The 22,803-nt window shown below is 41.9% G+C and overlaps 1 protein-coding gene across 3 annotated transcripts in view; it reads left to right on the top strand.

The window, feature by feature from the left end:
• The first annotated feature begins 2,389 nt into the window (after positions 1-2,389).
• TEK (TEK receptor tyrosine kinase) overlaps positions 2,390-22,803 on the top strand; it is a 103,605-nt gene continuing 83,191 nt past the window's right edge. The window contains exon 1 of one of the 3 annotated variants that reach the window (XM_073806057.1): positions 2,390-2,882. In XM_073806057.1, coding sequence (XP_073662158.1) covers positions 2,831-2,882 — 52 coding nt within the window. In that variant the 5' untranslated portion in view covers positions 2,390-2,830. The remainder of the gene's footprint in view (positions 2,883-22,803) is intronic. The other 2 variants (XM_073806056.1, XM_033858007.2) reach the window with 2 other exon arrangements.

The raw sequence follows: 22,803 nt of genomic DNA, 5'->3' as shown, positions 1-22,803 counted from the left end.
TTCCTTAATACATTATGTATTGGGGAAAGTCCTGTCCAGACATGGAAATGGCCTCTCCCTTCCCTTGGAAATCCTGGCATGCCATCCAGTTGTGCAACTTCCCAACCTGTTGCCAATCAGCTCTGCTGACCTATTGGCCTTGCACTTGGTAGTGAAGCTCATATTGTTATTCCTCAATAGGTTCTCCATGTTCTAAGATCCATAGGGCAGAAAGCTGGAGCAGAGCATGTCTGGACACTTTTGTCCACAAGTTATCTTCGCTTTACACCTGGAATTTACATGCCAAAGATTCAGACCTCCCACATGAAAGTTGCTTAGCCTTTTGACTAGCTGTATAATCATAGGCTCAGGAAATCCAGCAGTACTTGTTATATGGCATCAATATTCTGGATAACAGTGAGAAGGATTACATGGAATAATATTTCTGGATCCTGGAAGATGAAGTTAAGCTACATGGATCTTTGGGATAATGAAGAAATAAATTAAACTGAGCAATATTTCTGGATTACAGAGAGAAGAGTGAAATTGAGTCACTCAACCTGGTTAATGGAGGGAGGAAGGACCTGACTCACAGTTCTGGGTAAGAGATCATTCTGGATGATGTGGAAGGATGAAGCTGGACTGCTTTTGTGGATAACAGAGGCAGGCAGTGCAGGAAAGGACGCAAGGTAACAACACATTCAGCCCACAAGAACCAGCAAAAAGGAGAGAGCGAGAGCAATGATGGCTTCCTTGTTTGCCCATCAAGCACAAACAGGGGAAGCTGTGCCTGGGAAGGCAGGTTCCCTGGGGTTGGTTTGTTTCCAAGGTCTTCCTTCCACAGCTGCTCCACATGGCCTGGGGCCGGTGGACCTCACAAAGTCCCAGATACAATGTGCTTAAGTAGATCACTTTGGTGACCCCTTCAGGCTTTCACAGTGACGGATATACAAAGCTAACATCTTCTTTGAACTGCCCAGATGAAAGGTCCTAGGAATCAACCTGGAGATGCTGAGAGTCGGACAGTTTAGTCATTTAGGCTATGAGGTGTTACAATCAGAAGGGAAATTAGTCATATCCAGTCTAAATCCTTCACTTTACAGTTGAGGAAAACGTGGCCTAGAGATGGGAAGTGAATGGTCCAAAGCCTCACAGGCAGATCATGGCAGAACTAAACTAGAACCCAGAATCCCTGACTCCTAGTCTGGTTCTTTACGGCCAAACTTGAAGCCATCTCATAGGAATAGAGAATGGCATTCTGGAGGAAGCTTTTAGGACTGAAATCAGAGACAGAATGGAAAGACGAAAGGAAGTGAATACGTTAACACAATTAATGAAAGCCTTCTATGAATTAGACACAGTGCCAGATGTTTTTACGGATTTTTAAACCTCATTTAATCCTCTCAAAAATCCCCTTGATGGAGAGATTTTTGTCATTTTATAGCTGTTGAAACTGAGACTCACACTTTCAGTAACTTTTCTCAGACCACACATGGCTGAGCCAGTATTTGAACCCAGGTGTGCATGAAAACGCAGCCTGAGCTTTTTTACCTCAGCTGCCATCAGTTGGTTCTTGAGATCATCACTGATGTGATAAAACATGGGACAGAAATCAGGCAAGACTAGGAGCATCTGCGTTTTCCTGTGGTGAGTAGGAAAAAGGATCAGACAACTCTTTCCTCCGGCATGAAGGCGAGGTGATGACTGAAGTATCGGCTCTCTATGCTAAAGTCAGAATTCGTATTTTGGTGAAATTGTCATCTGGATAAATTTAGGGCCTCCGATTTCATTGCAGGTATGGTTACCCCAGTGGTTATTTTCCTTTTGGCCTATGTACTCTCTCTGCTCTTATGAATAATATTTTTATCCCAATCTAATCACTTATAGTATTTGGTTTTTACACAGGTTATTTTTAAAATTTTGGATACAATTTTCTTCTGAAAGTAAGTTGGCCAGTAACCACGAAATCCCTCTTAGTATTACTAAAACCCTTGTCTGCCAATTCTTTAAGAAATTAGATCATCTTCAGATGAATTGTTAATAAAAAATTAACGCGATGGCCAGTAGCATGGATATCTTTGGGCTCTTGGCCAAAAGATAAGCCATCTGTGTGTAAGAAAACAGGCTAACAATTTTGGACTCTGGTCTCTGTGGCCACAGTGAGCATTGACCTCACTGTTAATTACCCAAATTAATTGTTTTTAGGGGTTGTGTTCTCTCATCACGAAAACTTCTCTTCCCAATTCAAACCATGTGGGTTAAAACAAGAAAACAAAAGCCAAAACTGCTCCCCACACCCAAAAACCCCTTCTGTCAGGGCTCCCAAGTAGACCCGGGAGAGCCGTTAGAGGGCTGAGAAGGGCCAGTCATCAGCGCATACCATACATAGGTGGAGGGCTTGTTATTCTCAGTTTCCCGCCTAGGAGAGGATACCCCTATTGTTTCTGAAAGTGCTGACCAGGACCCACACTTCCAACTAAAATTCCTCTATCCCTCCAACAGCAGCAAAAGCAGCAGCAGAAGCAACTGCAATAGATAAGTGTTTTGATGAATTGCAAGATGGATAGGGCTTACAGTGCCCCCAGCCTTGCTGATACCAAATGCCTTTAAGATACAGCTTTTCCCATCCTAATCTACAAAGGAAACAGGAAAAAGGAACTTAAAACTCCCTGTGCTCAGACAGAAATGAGACTGTTACAGCCCGCTTCTGTGCTGTTCCTTCTTGCCTCTGACTTGTAAACAAGACCTAGTAGGACATGCGAATGGAAAGTCACAAACCTCTGGGTGTTTGAAAGGATCCTTGGGACCTCATGCACATCTGTGGAAACTGGATGGAGAGATTTGGGGAAGCATGGATTCTTTAGCCGGCTTAGTTCTCTATGGAGTCAGCTTGCTCCTTTCTGGTAAGGTTTGGCTTTATTATCTTTAAAAACTATATTTTTAACAGAGTTAGTGATTCTGGGCTCTCTCACCAATGCTTAGTGCTGGTTAACAAGGGGCAGCTGTGGCACAGGGATTGTTTCTCCATGAGTCTCCGTTTAATATATGTAAGGATTGACATGGAAAGTCCTTGTAGCATGAACTGATTTTTCTAGAGTTTCTCTTCTGGATTATTGCCCGCTGTGTTACCACAGACTCTGTGAGGACTGATTAGGTCACTTTATTTGAAGAGACGCGCTTACCATAGTGCATTATTTTACTGTTCCTCATTCTAGATTGTTTCCTTACTCTATAGAAAAAGAAGAAACCTGGCTTTACCTGCTTCAAAGAAAATCTTCAGTCATTAAAAAAAATATCAAATTCATGCTGAGAATGATTCGGACTCACTTAAGGCATTGTACAGATTGACATTTTTAAATGAGAACAAAAATGCTTTTCTATAAAGATTTCGTATTTGTATCCTATTTCAATCAAAGCAGTCAAACGCTAGGCTTTTTGGTTTTTATCTTATAGTTGGGGTCAGGGAGATTAGGGCTATATAATTTTTGTTTTATTTAAAAAATATTTGGCACATAGTAATTTGTAAAGTCTTTATTGGCCCAATGAAATGAAAGTTTAAGCAATTACCCAGATCACTGGGCACAGGAGAGTAACAAAACCTATTGTGGGTTTAAGGAATGGTTGGCTTGAATGTTTTTAGATTTAGGTTGTCTGTTGTTCAGATTCTCTAGATGGCGGCGTGGCTTATAGTTCACTCACCCTATGAGATACCTATGAAAGTGGTATCAAATCACAAAATACAAATAACAACTATAATGGCCATCAATCTCTCCCCTTCAGTTTGAAAGCATTTGAATGATTGTAATGAAAATAGAATTGATATAGGAAATGAATTTGGGAAAATTTACTGAACTTAATGGTGTGGGCTATATTATATTAGTAGAATTTGATCCAAGTATCCATAAGTATCTGCTAATTATTTTATATTTTTCATATGTTTGCAATATTATATTATTAAATATTCAAAAAATTAAGCAAATAAGATAACAGAATTGCATGTTTGTTCATAGCTCTTCAGTTTGTTTTCAGTGATCAATTATATTGAGGATTTAATAATATTTTAAGACTAAGAATGTGTAAACTGCTGAAAATGAAAGATTATCTGAGATAGTTTCAGTATGTAGAAATTTTTTATATTCATGTAGAAATAATGTTGATTTCTCCAAAAATATGCATCTTGAAGCCAAATAGTTATCATAATTCCATTTTCGGTTTGCTTTTTTTCTGTGTGACATTTATCAGTAACATGAAATCTGGAACTGCTTCTACATCAGGGATTATAGTCATGCAAAGCCCAGGGGTCCACAGCTGCTCTGAGATACTTTTTAGGTTAAATAATATACACACACAGAGACACACACACTCTGTTCTAATTCATCTTTTTTCCCCATAGTGACCATGTTATGGCACTTTGCAATATAGGCTTAGAAAAGATGTCATAAAATCAAACAAAAAAGTTATGTGGCAAAATAGTTACTCTGTGTCTAAACCAAAAGCACAGCACTAACTTAAGCAGGGTGAAGCCCAAAGAGAGGGGTTTCGTGCTCTTGTTGAAAGGAAGGGTAACCCCGGCAAAGTTGGTTTCTGGAGTAGGTCTCTTGTGCTAAATCCTAACTTAGATTTTCCATCTAAGCCTCCATGAATATGAATACTGAAGGCCTGATAATTGCAACAACAAGAATCCAGCATGATTATGTCTACAGGCATAGGATCCCATTCTTCAAACCAAACTCCACTGGTAGACTACAGTAATGGAGCAAGGGGCTCATGACTTATGGATTTCTCTCTCTAGTCTAGTGGGTTGTTCGTCCTTCCTTTTTTCTGAACAAATAGAACTGAAAAAACTATCATATTTGCCTCAGTGAAGGTGACTCTGGGTGGTAGATGCTAACCTATAAAAGGGTTGGAGGAGGTGTATAGTTTTTAGAAGGCTTCCCTCAAATCCACCTAGATTCTGGTAGATTCCCTTCCCAAGAGCAGATCATGGCCAATACCACCTTAGAAACAAGTTCTAAGAAACGTACTAGATTTTCTCTACTCTCTCATTCTCACCAAACCAGGCTGCTCTCCCAAAGAGAAAAACAAAATAAAACGAGTCACTCTTTCTGCTTTATCATAATATGTCCTTTGTGATCAACACTGATCCAATGTGAAGCCTCAAGTAGCATGCCTTCATGCCTCTTTCCTGTCTCATGTGACATTTTAAGTAACAACCTGGGTTCAGAGATAGTGGATATCTTGTCTGGAGTGGCAGAGGAAATTCAGTTATAAGGTCAGGGAAGTGGTCCCAGATGGAACCTCCTGATTAGGGCTGGTCTTAGAAGGCTAGTTATCAAGTCTGAGTAATCAAGGGTGGAGGCATAGAAGCTGGGAACAGAGACACACCTGGGAATTATTCTCAGAAGGAGGAGTTTTGCTCCCTTCTCAGATGCTCCCTCCTAAACATTGTTTTTGTTGGGAGCTCTCAGCATTTCCCTTTCAGCCTTACCCTGGGAGAGCTTCCTTCGAGAGTCTAGTCCTTCTAAGACATCTCTCCAGGAGGGAAGAACTCTTCTAATTTCATCCAGAAGACTATGCTATATCCTCTGGGGGATTCAGATGGGTGAGGTCCAGTTTTTTCTGACATTATCAATTCATCTCCTGGAGCTCTGTGTGTGATTGTGTCACCAGCTTATTCCCTGTAGATGGCTTATTGGTAAGAGCACAGAATCAGGATTCAAATAGATTTGTCTAGGCTGGAAGGGTGAACCAAACCCAAAAGATAAACAGATAAATGTCAAAATAGATAAATGTCAAGTTATGCATTTGGATTCAATAAATAGATGACGTCTGTTCAATGTGAGAGAGACCTGGTTTGCTGAGAGTTCTAGTGAATGACATCCAAGTTTTGGTGATACACAAAATCTGATGAATTGCAAGGAGCCAATTTATAGGCGCCAAAACATGCTTTACTTGCTAAAAAGGTAACACGTAAGCTGTAACCGTTTGCATAGTAAAGATATAGGGTCAGAATTAGAGATGGTAATCACTTCAATCTGCTGCTCAAAGCACATCCATTAAACACTGAAGACACTGAAAAGCTTGACAGCAAACATTGTAGGCAAATGGGAAGGTAAGTGCTTTAGAAACTTTGTCATATGGGAACATTTAGTCAGGAGAGAAGAGATGAAGGAGCAGCATTTTCATGGGTTTCCACATAGTAGACACCATAGATTGACACTGTATTTTGTCAGGTCTAGGATCCAGGGGTGGAGGGAGTTGCACAAAAGACAGAGTTTAGCTTTGTTGATGGAAACCTTCTAAAAACTGGATCACTATCCCCCTGGGGAGTGAGTTCCCACACTGGGGAGGGTTCGGGCATGTGTTGGGTGATCGATAGTCTTTAGGAATGTGAAAAGAAAATCCTTTTCATTTCACTACCTGTGGCTCCTCACCGACCACTTAGCAGGTAGATAAAGGTCAGAAGAGCCACTAGATCTTTGCCCACTGAAATCAAACTGAGTTTGTTTTCTGAATGTGGACCCAGATATGGTCACTTTATGCTGAATTGTAACTCAGTTAACATGCCTTAGGAGAAGAAAAACCACATGCACCTGTGCTATTATGACTCACTTTTGAAGACACTGCTCTATGAGGCTGAGGTGGATCTCATCAAGAAGGCAGGAGAAGGAGTTAAGAGTATAGATTGTGAAGTCACACACCTGGGATTAAGCTCAAATTGGATGACCATGGGCCAGTTATTTGATTGTTCCAAAGCACAGTTTTCTCATCTTTTACATTTGAGAATACTTTTTTCCCAGAGTTGTTATAAGCATCAAGTGTGATAATGCATGTAAAGTACTCAGCCAGGAAGAACTCTCTTAGTAAGTGAAGCTAATGTAATCAAAAGAGAAGAGTTGCTGTGAGGACCATTGGGCTCATTCAAGACCAGTCTAATGTTTTCCAGGTGTGGGGGAGTCACTTACTACTCTTAGAAGCATTCTCCTAACAGACTTCAACATAAGACAGTTTCTCAAATTTTGTGCTGATCTCTCCCCACTCAACAAGCCAGAACACTTGGCCTACTCTCTAGTGCTTTCCTTCACGCATCCCTGCTCACGGCTCTTCTACTTCAACCAGGCCCATCTCCACCATCTATGCATACTTTCCCCTTGGCTCTTGTTCATGCTGTTCTATCCATTTGGAAATGACACCCACCATGTTCAGTCTGCAAACAAAATTCAACTTAGTTTGCCTAGGCCAACTCTTCCTCGTGTTCTTCCCCTAATTCTGAGTTCCCTTCCCACACAGGCTGTGCGTTTGAGCTTTAGACACATAGGTTTAGCCCAGTTAACCTCTAACATTGTTGACAACAGATATTATTTACTTCTTATTCTCCGTAGTGCATGGAGTTTGATATGCCATAGTAAGAAAATTTTGGTATACCATGGCAGACCTGACAAAAAGAGGGAAATCGATTGTTGTTGTACAAAGGGCTTTTAAACATTGAAAGGATAACAATAAGAATCAATTTCATATATATTGCAAGTAGTATTCACTCATATCTTAAAAGGTTGGCTTATGTTAAATATTTGATGTAAATAAGGTCAAAAGAAAATCCCTTATTTCCCTTAGGTGTGAAACGTAAAAGATATACTCACGAAAGTGGGTTTAACAAGATTTTACATAATATTAGGTATTGTATGATTGTTGAATATTACTTTAAAGATACACATAGTTTTATTCAATAGACATTTATTGAGTTATTGCCCACCTTTCATTCATTCATTCAGTCACTTAACTATCATTTCAATCAATGAAGACATACTGAGGACTTACTTTGCACCCAGTACTGTACTGGATACCAGGAATGAAAAAAAGGATGAATTATTTTTTCCCCTTGCTACACTCACATCTTAGTAGGAAGGATGACTATAGGCATATAAATTGTAAGATGCTATGATAAATAATGTAGTAGGGGTATATCAAAATCTAGCTTCTCAAGAGCTATAAAAAATGTTTATTGGCTTCAATAATAAAAGCAACTTTAAAATCCAAATTAAACATAAATGGCTAAAAACATATAATGTCAACTTCATTAATTGCTAAATTTAATATGAATAAAATTTATATTGAAAATAATCTGTATGATAGATTTTCCTCACTTTGCAAGAACTCCTAAAAATGAATATTGCCAAAAATTATGGCTAGTGTAGTTATCAGTTACTCATAGCCAAATGATTTTAAAACTAAGTAGATAAAAGGGAAAAGAGAAGAAAGAACTTCCCATCAGAGGGAGCAGGTGGTGTGAAATAGCTGGGCAAGCTCAGGGAAGTTGAGTAAGTCTGGAATGTAAGGAGGAGGTGGTGACTTAAGGTTGGGTTCAGATCAGGAAGGGCCTCATAGGCCATTTTAAGTCATTTGTACCTCTTTCTGTACACATGGAAATTTAGTATGGTGTTTGTTCTATCATATCTGATTTATGTCTTGGAAAATTCACTCTGATAATATTCTGAAGCATGTATCGACATGGCAGAGAATTAGGCCTGGACCAATCTGGCTTCCCAACACTCCACGCAAGGGAGGCTTAGATGAAGAAGGGGTTTGAAAGTGTTTAGGAGGTGAAACTGTAGGGACTGGTAATTGGTTATATATTGGAGGTTGTGGGAAGTGGGGTGAATAAGCACTGCTCCCGGCTTCTGGTTTGGGTAATGGTTCTGCCATTCTCTGTGTTGGGAAACATGGCAGAAGGAACTGCTTGGTGACAGGCTGGCATGAAGCAAATAATTATTTTGTACATGTTGATGTTGAATTTCCATGTTAAAGGTGGATATGTAGCAAAATTTGGCTCTCTGGGTCTGAAGCTCAGAAGAAGAGGGTCGGGCAAGGGATTGAAACATAGAAATCTTTGTTTATGGTAAGCGAAGACACGGGTCGTGTACCAAGACTTATGTGAAAGGAAGAGAAAGAGCAGATAGCCAAGGGTTCTACGAAGAAGCAGTCAGGGAGTTGCCAGGAGAGGCAAACCCAATCAGATTCCTTCCCTGGGATTTCAGAGAATTGGTGTTGTGGTAGCTAAGGAAGGAGAAAGTTTAAAGAAGGGGACAGTAAGATGGGGAGAGCAGAGTGATAGCCTCTGGGCTTGGCATGGGGGCACAAGACTGCAGGTGTGTTATTTTACAGAGAGCCAGCTGCACTGACAGCATTACCGTGCCAGAACTGGAAGGGTGTCAGAAGATCAGCTAGCATCACTCCCAGCCTTCAAGAAAGGGAATGTCTAACGTTGCCTCCCTTATTTCTGGAATTTTAAACTGATAACTCGATTCCCACCGGTCTAGCCAGACTGTTCCTCAACTCGCATCACACGTGCAGAATGTTTTTTAGATTGAGCCTTGTGTGCTTTCCTCTACATCCTTCCCCCACCGCCTCCTTTTGTCCCTTCAGGATTCTGACCATCCTTCTCCCTGTGTTTCTTCCCGAAGGCTGCAGGGGCAGGTGTGGAGACATGGATCTGCCAGATGGGCAGAGTCCTGACTCTTTTCAACACATCTGTTGATTAGAGGGAGTGCGTTCCCACTGCCTAGTGGTACCATGTCTAACGTGGTACGCACATTACGTAACAAAGAGAGGGAGAAAACCTAAAGATGAGCAAAAGGAGCCCATTAGGCAGCCAGCTGAGGGGCATGTGGGTGGCTGCTGTTTGCTCTGCCTGCCCAGGGCTTGACCAGTGAGGTGTGTGTGGTGGTCACACCCATCTCAGCAGATCTGTCAGCTTTCCCGCTTTTGTTAGAGGGTGATATCATGCTTCCTGGGGGGAGCGCTGGAAGACAATGCTCGGCCACTTTCCTCCAGATACAATAGGCGGAGTCAGGAAGGCAGTATTGACATTGCTGGGGCTGGGAAGGCACTCGCTGCTCCGTGGCCGTCAGATGGTGAACCAACTTAACCTTGGCACACAGAGCCTGGGTTGTGCAAGGCGTCTGGCTCCAGAGCCAAAGGGGACTCCACCCTGGTGACAGGAGTGCTTTAGACATCTGGGAATCTGGGATGGGCTTCGAATTCTGATCCCTGTGTCAAAAACAACCGCAAAACAATAATAGTACCAGGAATAACAAAAATGGCAACCATCTGCCGAACGTCGCTATGTGCCAAGTGTTTAATATGATTTTTCAAAATTCTTCTCCTTTATTTTATTTTTAGTTTTGTTATTATTATTTTTGGCCGCACTGCGCAGCATGCGGGATCTTAGTTTCCCAACCAGGGATCGAACCTGTGCTCCCTGCAGTGGAAGCATGGAGCCTTGACCACTGGACTGCCAGGGAAGTCCTAATATGATTTTTAATATCTCACTACAATCTCACACAACAGGTATTATTATTTGTTTGTTTTGTTTTAAAAATACATGGTGACACTGAGGCTCACACAGGTTGTAACTTGACTAAGGTTAAAATGTTGTGGACATTCATTATTTGGGACTGCCTAACATTCCTAGTTTTCAAAAGCCACCATGCTTTCCCTCCATTGATGGGACTGCCAATCACTGATCAGAGTGTCCTGTCCATCAGAAGACAGCGGTCGGTTCAGATGGAGGGTGCATGACCCAGTAGGGCCAGATAGACTCTTCTCTGGGAATTTATGAGCAAGATGTTCTCTTTCTTCAGTGAAGACACTGTTTACCTGGAGCCGCCAGCTTCCCTTGGCACTTGAAGCTAGTATTTGATAGGAAAGAATGATGACAGAGACAGAGAGAACAGAACCCAGACAGGCACTCTGAAATTATCTGAGCCCTGGATCCAATGTTTTTAGATTGGAGACCCATCTCTGCCCCTTCCAGTTATGGGAGCCAGCTGGCTTTATTTGCTAGTGCTATTTTGAGTTGTTTTCTGTCTCTTGAAGATGAATAGTACTGAGTGACCACACGATCTCAGTAGGAATGATGGCAGCAAGAATTAAACTGAGGGCTTCTCTGGTGGCACAGCTGTTAAGAATCCACCTGCCAATGCAGGAGACACAGGTTCGAGACTTGGTCTGGGAAGATCCCACATGCCGCGGAGCAACTAAGCCCATGTGACACAACTACTGAGCCTGCGCTCTAGAGCCTGCAAGCCACAACTACTGAAGCCTGTGCGCCTAGAGCCCATGCTCCACAACAAGAGAAGCCACCGCAATGAGAAGGCTGTGCACCACAACGAAGAGTAGCCCCGGCTCGCCGCAACTAGAGAAAGCCCACACACAGCAACGAAGACCCAACGCAGCCAAAAATAAGTTAATTAATTTATTAATTAAAAAAAAAGAGTTAAACTGAGAATGACCTGAACCCAAATCCTGGACTCTTTCAAACACTTCACTGTGTTCCAGCTAGTGCTTCATGGTCACCTCAGGCTGGTTTCCAGAAAACGAGACTGATAACAATACTTATTTGTGTAGTTTTAGGGGAAGATTTTAAAAGATACTACTTAAAATTACTTAGTATGGTGTGGGTACATGATGTGCACTCAATAAAAATCAGATGTTCTTAAATTGTTTACTTCTAAACAAAGCTGGAGGATCTTATGTCACTTTATGCCAATCTTTTCAAAGCACATCTCCATCCATGAGGGCAGGCAACTCCTATTCTATGCCAGATGGAGCTCCCTGGCTTCCCTTGGGATAACTCAGCATTGGTACCCTAAGCCTGGCCTTGTCTCAGGGACAAAGAGAGAAAAACTTAGAGCTGTGCGTTCTTGGGTTTTTGCTAAAAATCTGGAGTGCAGGTGAGGGAATTCCTTCCCATGGCCCTACCAGCTGGCAGGATGGTGCTCCCGACTTTTCTCCTGCCAGCCCTCAATTTCCTGTTTTCTCAGGTCTTGACTAAACAGAGGCTCTAGGATGCTTTGCCCTAGATTGTTCCCACCTCATTTATTCCAAACCTATTAATTCCTAGTCCTTGAAAATTTTCTGTGGCATTGTCAATTCCCAGTGCAGTGTGGTTCACTTCAAGCTTATTATTGAATTTTTGGACCCGTCCTGGAGTACCTGTGTGTATGTGCGTGTGTGCGTGATCATAGCTCTGCTCATATTCCACCACCATCTTGCCTTTAATTCCTCCTCCTCTTAGTCTCAATTCCTCTCTGTGTCCAGCACCTCTTGAATCTGGAAGGCACTTTCTAATCTTCCAGAGTTGATTGAAATACCCCCTATTTTGCTATTCATTGCTACCACTCCAGAATCAAAGAGCAAGGTGGCGGTGGTAGTTGGTTGTGGTCAGCAACTTTTCAGGAGCCAGTCTTGCCCACCTCACCAGGCTCTTGTGATTCTTAGTCCCTCAGGCTACACTGGGGGTGTATTCCAGTCATTCCAGGATCTTTGCAGTTTCTAAAACTACACCTTCAAGCATCCAGGCCTTTGTTCGAGCCCTGGTCTGGGAACACTGTGTACCCTGTGTACACTGTCCCTTCTGCCCAGAATATCCTCTTCACTTTCTTTTCTTCACCTGACTTATTCATGCTTTGAGATTTATATCAAGTGTCATTTCTTCTAAGAAGTCTTCCCTAACCTTCTTGCATGGATTAGGTCCCCGCCTTAGCCTGAATTCCACCAAAACAAACAAACAAAAAACCCGTGGACTGAGGCAAAGGCATATGTGCAGGTAGATTTTTGGGAAGTGATCCCAGGGAGCAAGAGTGAGGGACTAGGGGAATGGAAGTGTACAAGCATGTGTTATCAGGTTGGCCACTGCCTCAAATGCCTGGTGCTCCAGACCTTTTGAGGAGCCTTATGAAATGAGACTCAAGGGCATTCGTCCATTGCTCTCCTCCCCTTTATTCAAGGGTCATATAGATGCAAGAAGCTGATAAACTACTGCTGGGGTCCTATGCTGTTGTGCCAGAGAAAGTCCCAAGGGAGGAAGTGAGATATCCCCCCACGGGCTTTGTGTGAGTTACTTTGATATTACACCTGCTCAAAGCTTGTGGAGCTCTGTTTAGCTGCGGCTGCAGAAGCAGCTGAAGCAAGCCCTGGAATGGGGAAGATTTGCATTGGTGCCCAAGAGGTGCTGGATACAGGCACCCTTGTTCTTGTCTCTGCCATAGTGCTTAGAATATTAAATTACAATTTACAGTTTACTTGATGGTTTGCCCACTAAGCTATGGTCTGTGTTTGACATATCAGTAAGAGAAATGCTTTAATAACTTGTTTTGCATTGGATTAAATGTTCTGACCTAGTGCTTTCCTAAGTGTGCTACCTATACTACTGCTGGCCTGAAAGATCATTTAATGTGGTGCTTGGAAGAACATTTTTCATTATAAAAATTATTTGTCTATATAGATGTATGTGTGTATGTATCATATCAGTCATGTAATTTAATGAGTACTTTGGCATTATTTGAGGCTAAGGAAAAAAATAGATGAGTTAATTTAAAGAGAATGGTTAATAGAATAATTGTACAAGGCTCCTATAGACTCAGCAAAAATCATGAAAATGACATATTCATCAGTGCAGTTTAAGAGACACCGCTCTGTCACTGAATGACAGAGCCAATCCTTTTTAGGACTCTTTTGTGTGTGTATGTTCAAATAAAAAATAGAAAAGTAATTTGGGCACATAATTAATACTATCCTAGTGACATGGACTAAGTGGAAGAGAGTCTCTTGGTGATCAACCTGTCTCAAAAGACTGTCTTGGACTCTAATATTGCTCCTCTCAGGAAACCTGGAAAGTGGACATTTATTAATAAATTACAGACAAGACCTAGTTTACATGTTGGGCATACTGAGTGTTCCTCAGAAAAGGCCCAGGTGCTTCCCTGATGGCGCAGTGGTTGAGAGTCCGCCTGCCGATTCAGGGGACGCGGGTTCATGTCCCGGTGCGGGAAGATCCCACATGCCACGGAGCGGCTGGGCCCGTGAGCCATGGCCGCTGAGCCTGGCATCCGGAGCCTGTGCTCCGCAACGGGAGAGGCCGCGGCAGTGAGAGGCCCGCGTACCGCAAAAAAAAAAAAAAAAAAAAAAAAAAAAAAAAGGCCCAGTAGTCAGCCAGGAAAATAGTAGGCCATGCCCAAAGTAGAGGAATGGATAGGTCAGTTATATGCATTCATTCAAGCTAACATTTACTGAGCTCTTTCTATGTTCTGGGAATCTGCTGGGCATTAGAGTTACAAGCATGGTTAAGAGAGGGCTCTGACTTCAGGTGGCTTTTAGTCTGGTGGGTGAGAAGCTCTGCTCTGTTAGAGGCAGACAGTGCATGTTGGAAGCATCGAGGCTGGAGGGAGTCATTCTGGAAGAGAACAGGAGTCTCACTAAGAGGGTGACATTCGAGAAGAATTACGCTTTGTGGAAAAGCAGGAGCGGAAGTGAGGAGGAAAGGTATTCTGGGAAGAGGAAAAAGCATGAAAAATGAGGAATAAAAAGTTTAACAAATGTTTGTGCAGTGGTTCTATGTGGCTACCCTCTAAGGTACAGGGAATAAAGCTAGGGAGGTGGGCTGGGAAGAAGGTAACTTGGTTTGAGGTTGGCTGAGTGGGTAGGGCCAGAGTCAGTTATGGGAGTTGTCAGGATATAGGATGAAGCTGTGTGAGGGAATGACACTGCCCAAGAAGAGGAGAGAGGGTGGTTCTGGGAACACCTCTGTCAAGGGCTGATGCGGGTGGAGGAAGAGGAAACTGAAGGCATTCAAAGAGATAAGCCAAAGGAGGAGGGAGTTTCAACTACGTAAAAACTTACAGAGGCAGGAGCCAGCGTAAGGAGAGAGACTAGAGAATTTAGCAACTAGTTATTGTTGCAAGGCATTTTCAGTGGATGGCAGGGCTTGGGTTGAAGAGTAAGGGCGAGGTGAGGAAGTGGAGTAAGTAAGCATAGATTCCTTTCTGAGAGATGTCCCATGGCACGGCAGCTTCCTGTTTCCACGTGCTTTTCTGTAAGCCTGATTCTAGGGTGATTTGGCAGGAGAAGGGGTGAGGTCTTCTCTGCCATTGTTGGTTCAAGGTACTAGGAGAATATGCCAAGGTTTGAAGGAAGTAGAGAAAAACCTCTTCCATCACAGACATTCTCTCCTTCCCATGGATGTTGTCCCCAAGTTGCCTGAATTAGATAATTATTTTAATTTCACAAATACATGGTAATGGAGGTACATGGAGGTACCACACACTGTTACCTGGAATGAGAAATATTAGAACGGTCAAAGACTCAAAAGATGATCTAGTCCAGTGTTATTGAATTGTTTTCTCATAATACTAATTCCAAGAGAATCATTGAATCCCCCCCCTTTTTTTTTGAGTATCACATGGAGCTAATGTTTGATACCTTAAGAAATGCTGGTTTGATTCAACCTGCTCATTTTATAGATGCCGGCACTGAGGCCCAGGGAGTTCAGCACTTTGCTCAAGCTCACTCAGCTCATTAGAGGCTGTCTCTTCACTTTAACAGAGAGTGTGGAAGGCAATATAAATTAGAGCTTAATGCATGTACTGTTTGGTCAGACTGCCTGGGCTTGCATTCCAGTTTTATCATTGAATTGGTTAGCTATTGCCGTGTAACAAACTACTCCCAAAACCCAGTGGCTCAACCAACATTTATTATCCCTCATAAGTCTTTGTGTGATTCGCGGCTCGCCTCATCTGTGTTGAGCACAGCTCTGAGGTTCTGCTTCAGATTGCAGCAGCTGGTGCAGCTCTGCTTCTTGCTGCACGTATGTGGGTTGTCTGGGTGACTCTGCTCACATGTATCTCATCCTTCTTGGATCAGCCCAGGGGATGTTGTTCTGATTGGTGATATTAGAAACACATCACCATTAGAAACAAAACAGCAAATGAGTCTTCTTAAGGCCTAGGCTGTGATCCAACACACTGTCATTCCCAAAGTCAAGGTTCGGGAACTACACTCTGCCCATGATGAGGCCAAAGCAAGGGTTTGATACAAGGAGGGCTGAAGAGCTGGGGCCAACAATTTGATCTACTATAGCCGCTACTAGCTTTGTGCTGTGGTGCAAGTTACTTGACTTAACCTGTAAAATAAGCATCGTAATAGCACTTACCTCTTGAGATTTTTTCTGGGGGTGGGTGGGGATTAAATGAATTAGTTCATGTAAACCATTTAGAACAATACTTAAACTTAAATGCTAGGTAAATATTAAGATCGTTACTAATTTTATCCATCCACCCATCACCATCCATGGGTGATGGAGGATATTTGGGGTGTTTGCCACCGGAGCAGCTATGGAAGGGTTCGGGTTGACTTGATACACTGGCTCGCATCAGCCATTCTCCACTAGCAGAAGGGCTCAAAGGAGTGACCTTCTGAAGGTCCTCCAGATCACTCATCTATAAATTCCTTTCTTTTGCTTATAAGTGCTTAAAAGGCAGCGTGGGCTGGTTTTGTGCTGCTTCGTTCTCCTAGCCCCCTCCACCCTGTGTCTCTCACACCCAGAGTCAGCAGACCTTTTCACACAAACCATCTGCCAAGAGGTGTGGAACTGGAGCCAGAAACACACAACAGCTGCAGGAGCTCAGCCGTATTCAGAGGCCTGTAGTAATCTCACAACAGTCCTAGACACAGCCCTGACCACTGCCTGACTCTAGAGTACATAAACCATCAGCAGAGTGTAATTCCATCGTGAGTAATACGTGAATTCTGCCAGCTGCTTCTGGAATCAAACAAAAAACAGTGTTTTTGCCAGCTGGAGGGAAAAAAAATCACCATTAATTGCATCACTGTCTTCTCAGGAAGGCTGGGAGAGCCAGTGACTCAGGCTAACTTCGCTAGAGGCCCTCTTCCTCTCCTAGAGGTCCATGAGTTCAGAACCCTCACCAAGCCCCTCTTTCATCTTCACCAGGTGGTGTTATGAGCACCGACTCTGGGGGCAGATGAATCTGGGCTGGAGCCCCATTCAGCAATGTGATAGCTATGTGACCTCAGGCAAGTCATTTTCACCTTCCTGTGGAAGGGGGATAATAATGTTACCGCACTGAAAAGTTGTGAGGATTACATAATACATGTAGGTCAAATGCTTAGCCAAGCGCAGGTTCATAAGAAATGCTCAATGAATATTAGCTATCGTTATTTCTTCTGAATCTCTGTGCCACTAGCTCTTTGCTCCTAGGAGCATCCTGTCTCCAAGATGCTGTATAAACGTTACTATGTTCCATGCCATCCCATTTCAACCTATCTCATTTCTTCCTAACCCATTCTAGTCTTTAACAGTTTTTGAGCTCCTACTCTTTGCCCAACCCTAGGTCAGCAGATATAAAGTCCGTGCTGCTACGGAGGTTCCTGTTGGGATGTGAGTTGCAGATAGACATATAGTAGATTCTTGTTATTCGTAGTAGTTGTATTCTGTAAACCACCAAAACTGGGTTAGATTTCTACCAGCTGCAACATTTTTGTCACCTGATCAATACATAAACCAGTTTTGCATTTGTTTCTTCTGCCAAAAAAGCACAAAAATGTGAAAAAGTGGCACCAAATATACCATCCAAAGGACACTGGTTTACAGTATGAGAGCCCAGTAGAACGATGCGTTGTTTCACCTCAGTCTGGAACAGATGCATCTGAGGACTCAGGGTTTTCCCTGCTTTGCACATGTGTTCAAGTGACTGGGAAGGCACCGAGAGTGTGGATTTTGAGGCTGTAAATAAATTATAGGCAAATTCACAGATATGGAATCAACAAATGATGAGGATCCACGGTTGATACAAATGCCTAAACGGCTCAAACTGCAATAACATTTCCATGGAAGTACAGGGGAAGCACAGGAGGGAAAGCAAGCACAGATTCAGTCTGGGGCAATCAGGGTCCTCTGGCTGGAATCAGACTTTCAGACGCAGGAGGGTGTTTCTGACAGCAGGCAGTAGAGGTGGAGGTGTGACGGGATGGAACCATGTGGCAGGGTGCAGCCAGCTCAGCCAGACGGGCTCGTGGGGGCAGGATTTCTGCCCCTCCAGCACTGCACTGTGTAGCCCAGATTTGACTGGATGGCCTCAAGCCTTTTCTTACTCTCATCCTCTTAGAAGCAAGACTCAGCACTCTGAGACACCAAACAAGGTCCTGAAACGATCCAACTTTGTCGATCAGCAAGTAACAGAGAGCTTTTGGTGGGTCAAAGGAGAAGATGATTTGTGTTGTCTAGTGTGCAGAATAATAAATTCACGAGCAGATGACTCTCTGGTCCTCCGGCTAAATTCCTCTCCAGCTCCTAGCCTCCTCGTTTCTCCTCCTTACCTCCCTCTGCCTCTACTCTTCCAGGCAATTCCACTTTCACTGCCGTTTGCATACAGCACTGCAAAACAACAGCCAGCTAGCCGTCTGGCCCCTTCTCCTCTGGAATCTTAGCAGAGGCCCTGTATTGTTACTCAAGCCTGGCTTTCGGGAGTTTTTACTACCCTCCATTCCCTACTCCAAGGGGATTATCCAAGTATTCATCCAGTAAACTACTTCCTCCATATTTTGGCACAAGCAATAAAGTACAAGGTCCCAGATGAGTTACCACTCCCAAACACTGCCCCTGCCGGTCATTCCTGACAGAATAAGGATTTTCTTATTGTGGACATATGATTCATGGTTTCTGCAGTTTTTAAAGAGCCTAGTTCAGGTTGTAGCCACAGTAGATATTCAATAACTGAATAGATTTCTGCTAATCTGATGCTTTGGGGGAAAAGATACATTTTTGTCATGTTTTCTTCCACAAAACTGATATGTAATGTTAATTACTGTAGTTTTCTTATATATTTCACAGCAAGGTTTTGTAATGTTCATCACATTAAGTTCTAAACATTTCTTCCTAATAATTCTCATCAAAAGATATTGTTTTCTAGAACCTACAAAAGAACGGATATATGTATATATATAATGGATTCACTTTGCTGTACAGCAGAAACTAACACAACATTTTAAATCAACTATACTCCAATAAAATTTTTTTTAAAAAATGGGGTTAGCATATACTGGTCTACCCTGAGTTTGAGGACCAAATGGAACTATTTGTGAAGATACCTGTATATGATACGTACAATAAATATAAGGTAGAATTCAAAAAAAGAGATTGTTTTCAAAACTTAACAAAATAATTATGAATTTTATCATGAAGAATGAACAGGAGGAATAGTTGAGAAAGTTCTGGGGAAAAAAAGAATAAAGAGCTTGGGAATAGCTCTACTAGATCTTAAGGCAGAGTATAATAGTGTAATAACAGTGGGGTACAGGCCAAGGGTATAAGCACACAAATCAACAGACTGGATAGGTCAGAACCAAATCTGAGTTTATATAAATTTTTTAAAATAAATTTATTTTTATTTACTTACTTTTGGCTGCGTTGGGTCTTCGTTGCTGCACGCAGTCTTTCTCTAGTTGCGGGGAACAACTTGGTTGTGGCGAGCAACTTGGTTGTGGCGCGTAGGCTTCTCACTGTGGTGACTTCTCTTGTTGCGGAGCACAGGCTCTAGGCACGCGGGCTTCAGTAGTTGTGGTTCGCAGGCGCTAGAGCGCAGGCTCAGTAGTTGTGGCTCACAGGCTTAGTTGCTCCGCGGCATGTGGGATCTTCCTGGACCAGGGCTCGAACCCGTATCCCCTGCATTGGCAGGTGGATTCTTAACCACTGTGCCACCAGGGAAGCCCTATATAAAATTTTAATATCCTATAAAGGACACAGATCAGTGGAGAAAGGAATAATAGCTCTGGGAAAATTAGTTTTCTGTTTGGAAAAAAAGAATTGTTTAAAAAACCCATCTGTTACCATATACCAAATTCCAAATGGATTAAAGAGTAAATGTAAAACAAATCAAGCCATCAAAAGAAGAAGATGGAAGTGAATATTTGTTGACTTTTCATATGGGAAAGGCCTTTTTATGTTTAAAAACAATGGAAGAAACCACAAAAATAGAAATCAATACATATAGCTTCATAAATATGTAAACTGTTAATCCAACCATAAGCAAAATTAAAAGGCAAAGAACGAAAGAAAAATACTTGCAACAAATATGCTGTATAAGAGATTAAAATATTTCCATAAAAGAAGCTTATTGGAATTGATAGAAAAATATCAAAACATCAATAGAAAAAAGAGAGGAACAAATAATTCACAAAAGGAGGAAATGCAAATGGCTAATAAGCATGTGAAAAAGTTCACCCTCTAAATTAAAATAAAATCAAAGTAAGATACTATCTTTGTATATCAACTTAGCAAAGTTTAAAAAACAAAAGAGAATACTTAATAATACATGGCTGGGGTTGGTTAAGTGTTCACTCTCATACACTGTAGCTTTTTAGATAAAAATGTGGCACTGTAAAGCAAAATGTTGTAATAAGATCTAAAATATTATCATAGGAGTAAGTAAAAATTCAAGATAAATTGTATTTGGTTTTTACCATACAAAAAAATTATATATGTTGGTTTCTGCAATTTCTCTTTATATATGTTCTGGGAAAAAAAGAAAGGATGTATATCAAAATGTTAACAAGAGTAACAATGTTCCTTTCTAACCATTTCTCCTTTCTCACTATGTTTGGATAGGCCTGATCTGGTGTTTTAAGAAGGATTTCATAATAAGGAGATATATTTTAAAGTAATTTATATTCTGAATGGTCTAAAGGACCATTAAATATATTATTTTTGTGGTTTTAGAGATACTCTGTTGATTTTTATTATTAAATTGTTATCACCTAACAGGATAAAAATAAATATAAAAGGACCCATCTTTATCAGGACTGCAATCTATTTTGAGTCATAAAATGTTTGTGATTGTAAAGATGTTAATTAATGCTGAGTTATTACAGAAAAGGGATTCCAGAAACAATCTCTTCCTTGGACATTTTTATTGGGACATGCAGATGGCTTATTGAAATAAGGCCAGGAAAGACAATGAGAAATGTTTCTTTCACAGTATTCAGTTGATTTTTTTTTTAAGTTTATTTCTTTTATTTATTTTTGGCTGCGCTGTGTCTTTGTTGCTGTGCGCGGGCTTCCTCTAGTTGTGGCGAGCAGGGGTTACTCTTCGTTGCGGTGCGCATGCTTCTCATTGCAGTGGCTTCTCTTGTTGCAGAGCATGGGCTCTAGGCACTCAGGCTTCAGTAGTTGTAACACTGGGCTCAGTAGTTGTGGCTCTCGGGCTTTAGAGTGCAGGCTCAGTAATTGTGGCTCACAGGCTTAGTTGCTCCACAACACAGGGGATCTTCCCAGACCAGGGCTCGAACCTGTGTCCCCTGCATTGGCAGGTGAATTCTTAACCACTGCACCACCAGGGAAGCCCTATTCAGTTGATTTTTAAAGTTTGGGAATAAAAACTACTATACAGATTAAAACTCTGGGTAGTTATTCCAAATTATAGCATTTGCTTTAGCTTCCTTAAAGATACATATTTTTCTGATCACAAAAATAATTCATGTTCATGTAGAAAAATTCGGGGACACAGAAAAACATTTTAAAAATCCAGCCACTATAGTTAACTCAACACACTTCTTAATGATATAGGATATATATCATATCTCTCTGTGTATATATATGTATGTATACATGTGTGTTTGTATATACAGAGAGAGAGACAGAGAGACAGATTTGATTGTTTGGTTTTAACATCTGTTAATTATCACCTTTAAACATAAACCCAGTTGTGCAAACTCCCTTTTGTCATGGGGACTGAAAGAGAAAAATAAAGGTCTCAACCACGGGATCATTGACCATAAGCCGGAAGAGACCCCATGGAAAGTGAAGTCACAGAGCTAACCCAAGTCTTCTGATGCTGCCACATTACAATCAAGTAGTGTATGAAACAAATACTTTCCTCTTATCCCTGGACCTCTTCTCATTACTTGACTTAACCCTGAGAGATGGAGTGAGGATTCAGGGAAGTGTGAGGGATGAGGATTTAAGTATCGGAAATGGGATTTGAGTGTCACACACACACTCTTTGTTAGTAAAGAAAAGCTATTATTTGTTAATAGAGAAAAGAGTCATGGCTTGTTTTTAGGGTCATGAAATAGTTGGGAATGTCCAAGAATGCCTGGTGTCAAAGGGCATCTTTCAACGTGGTGTGACTTCTGGCTCTGTCTTTAGCTCTCCCGTCACCATCTTCCTTAACAACCTTGGGAGCCACCGTCAACTGAGATTGAGTAAGCTGAGGGATGCAGCCCACCACTGCTCTCCACAGTCTTCCACCATGGCTTCCTTTGTAATTTTAGTGGCCATGTGACATGTCCAAACCCGAGAGCCAGTATTCTCAGCTTATTGCTGCTCTTTGGTATTTATATCAAAACTAATTACCTGAGTACATCTGATTTTCTACCAATCTCCCACTAGGCTGTAGGCCAGTGGCTTTCACACTTGTGTTATAGAGCTCTGGGTGTTCCAAGGAGGGGCCATGCGGCTGCCATAGCTGGTGAGGGTGCAGACTGTGCCTGTCCGTCTCTGGGCCCTACGCCTCTCCTTTGCCCCACCTTCACCCAGAGTAACTCTACTCTATTTAGTTCACATATTATCTTCTCTATGATATGACATTTGTTAAAAGTATGTCTTACACAAAAGCACTTTAGGGAACCGCTGGCATAAGCTGTAGGATTTGCTCTGGCAAAACAGCCCAGAGCTGGGAGTGATAGACCGGTATCATGTATGAGGAATTATTGGCTAAATCAGTAGTGGCTCAAAGTACAGGTCTTGAAACTGAAGTATGAGCTGTGGCAAGCTAGTTTGTTTCTTCTATTTGTTGTAGACTGGAAACAGGATAATCATGCCTATGTAAAGGCTGGTAAGGTGTTGAATGGAGGTTTGAGACTCTTCTAGGAGTAAAAGGGATGCATCTTAAGTCATGAACTTTGTAACATTGATTTTTGTCAGTGTTATGTTGAAGTTTGTTTGCTAGAGAGCAGAGTTTTGGGTGGATGAAC

Source organism: Tursiops truncatus, chromosome 6, assembly GCF_011762595.2.
Source record: "Tursiops truncatus isolate mTurTru1 chromosome 6, mTurTru1.mat.Y, whole genome shotgun sequence".
Taxonomy (NCBI): domain Eukaryota; kingdom Metazoa; phylum Chordata; class Mammalia; order Artiodactyla; family Delphinidae; genus Tursiops; species Tursiops truncatus.
The sequence above is the reverse complement of the archived record's forward strand: the minus strand, read 5'-3'. Positions and strand labels throughout refer to the sequence as shown.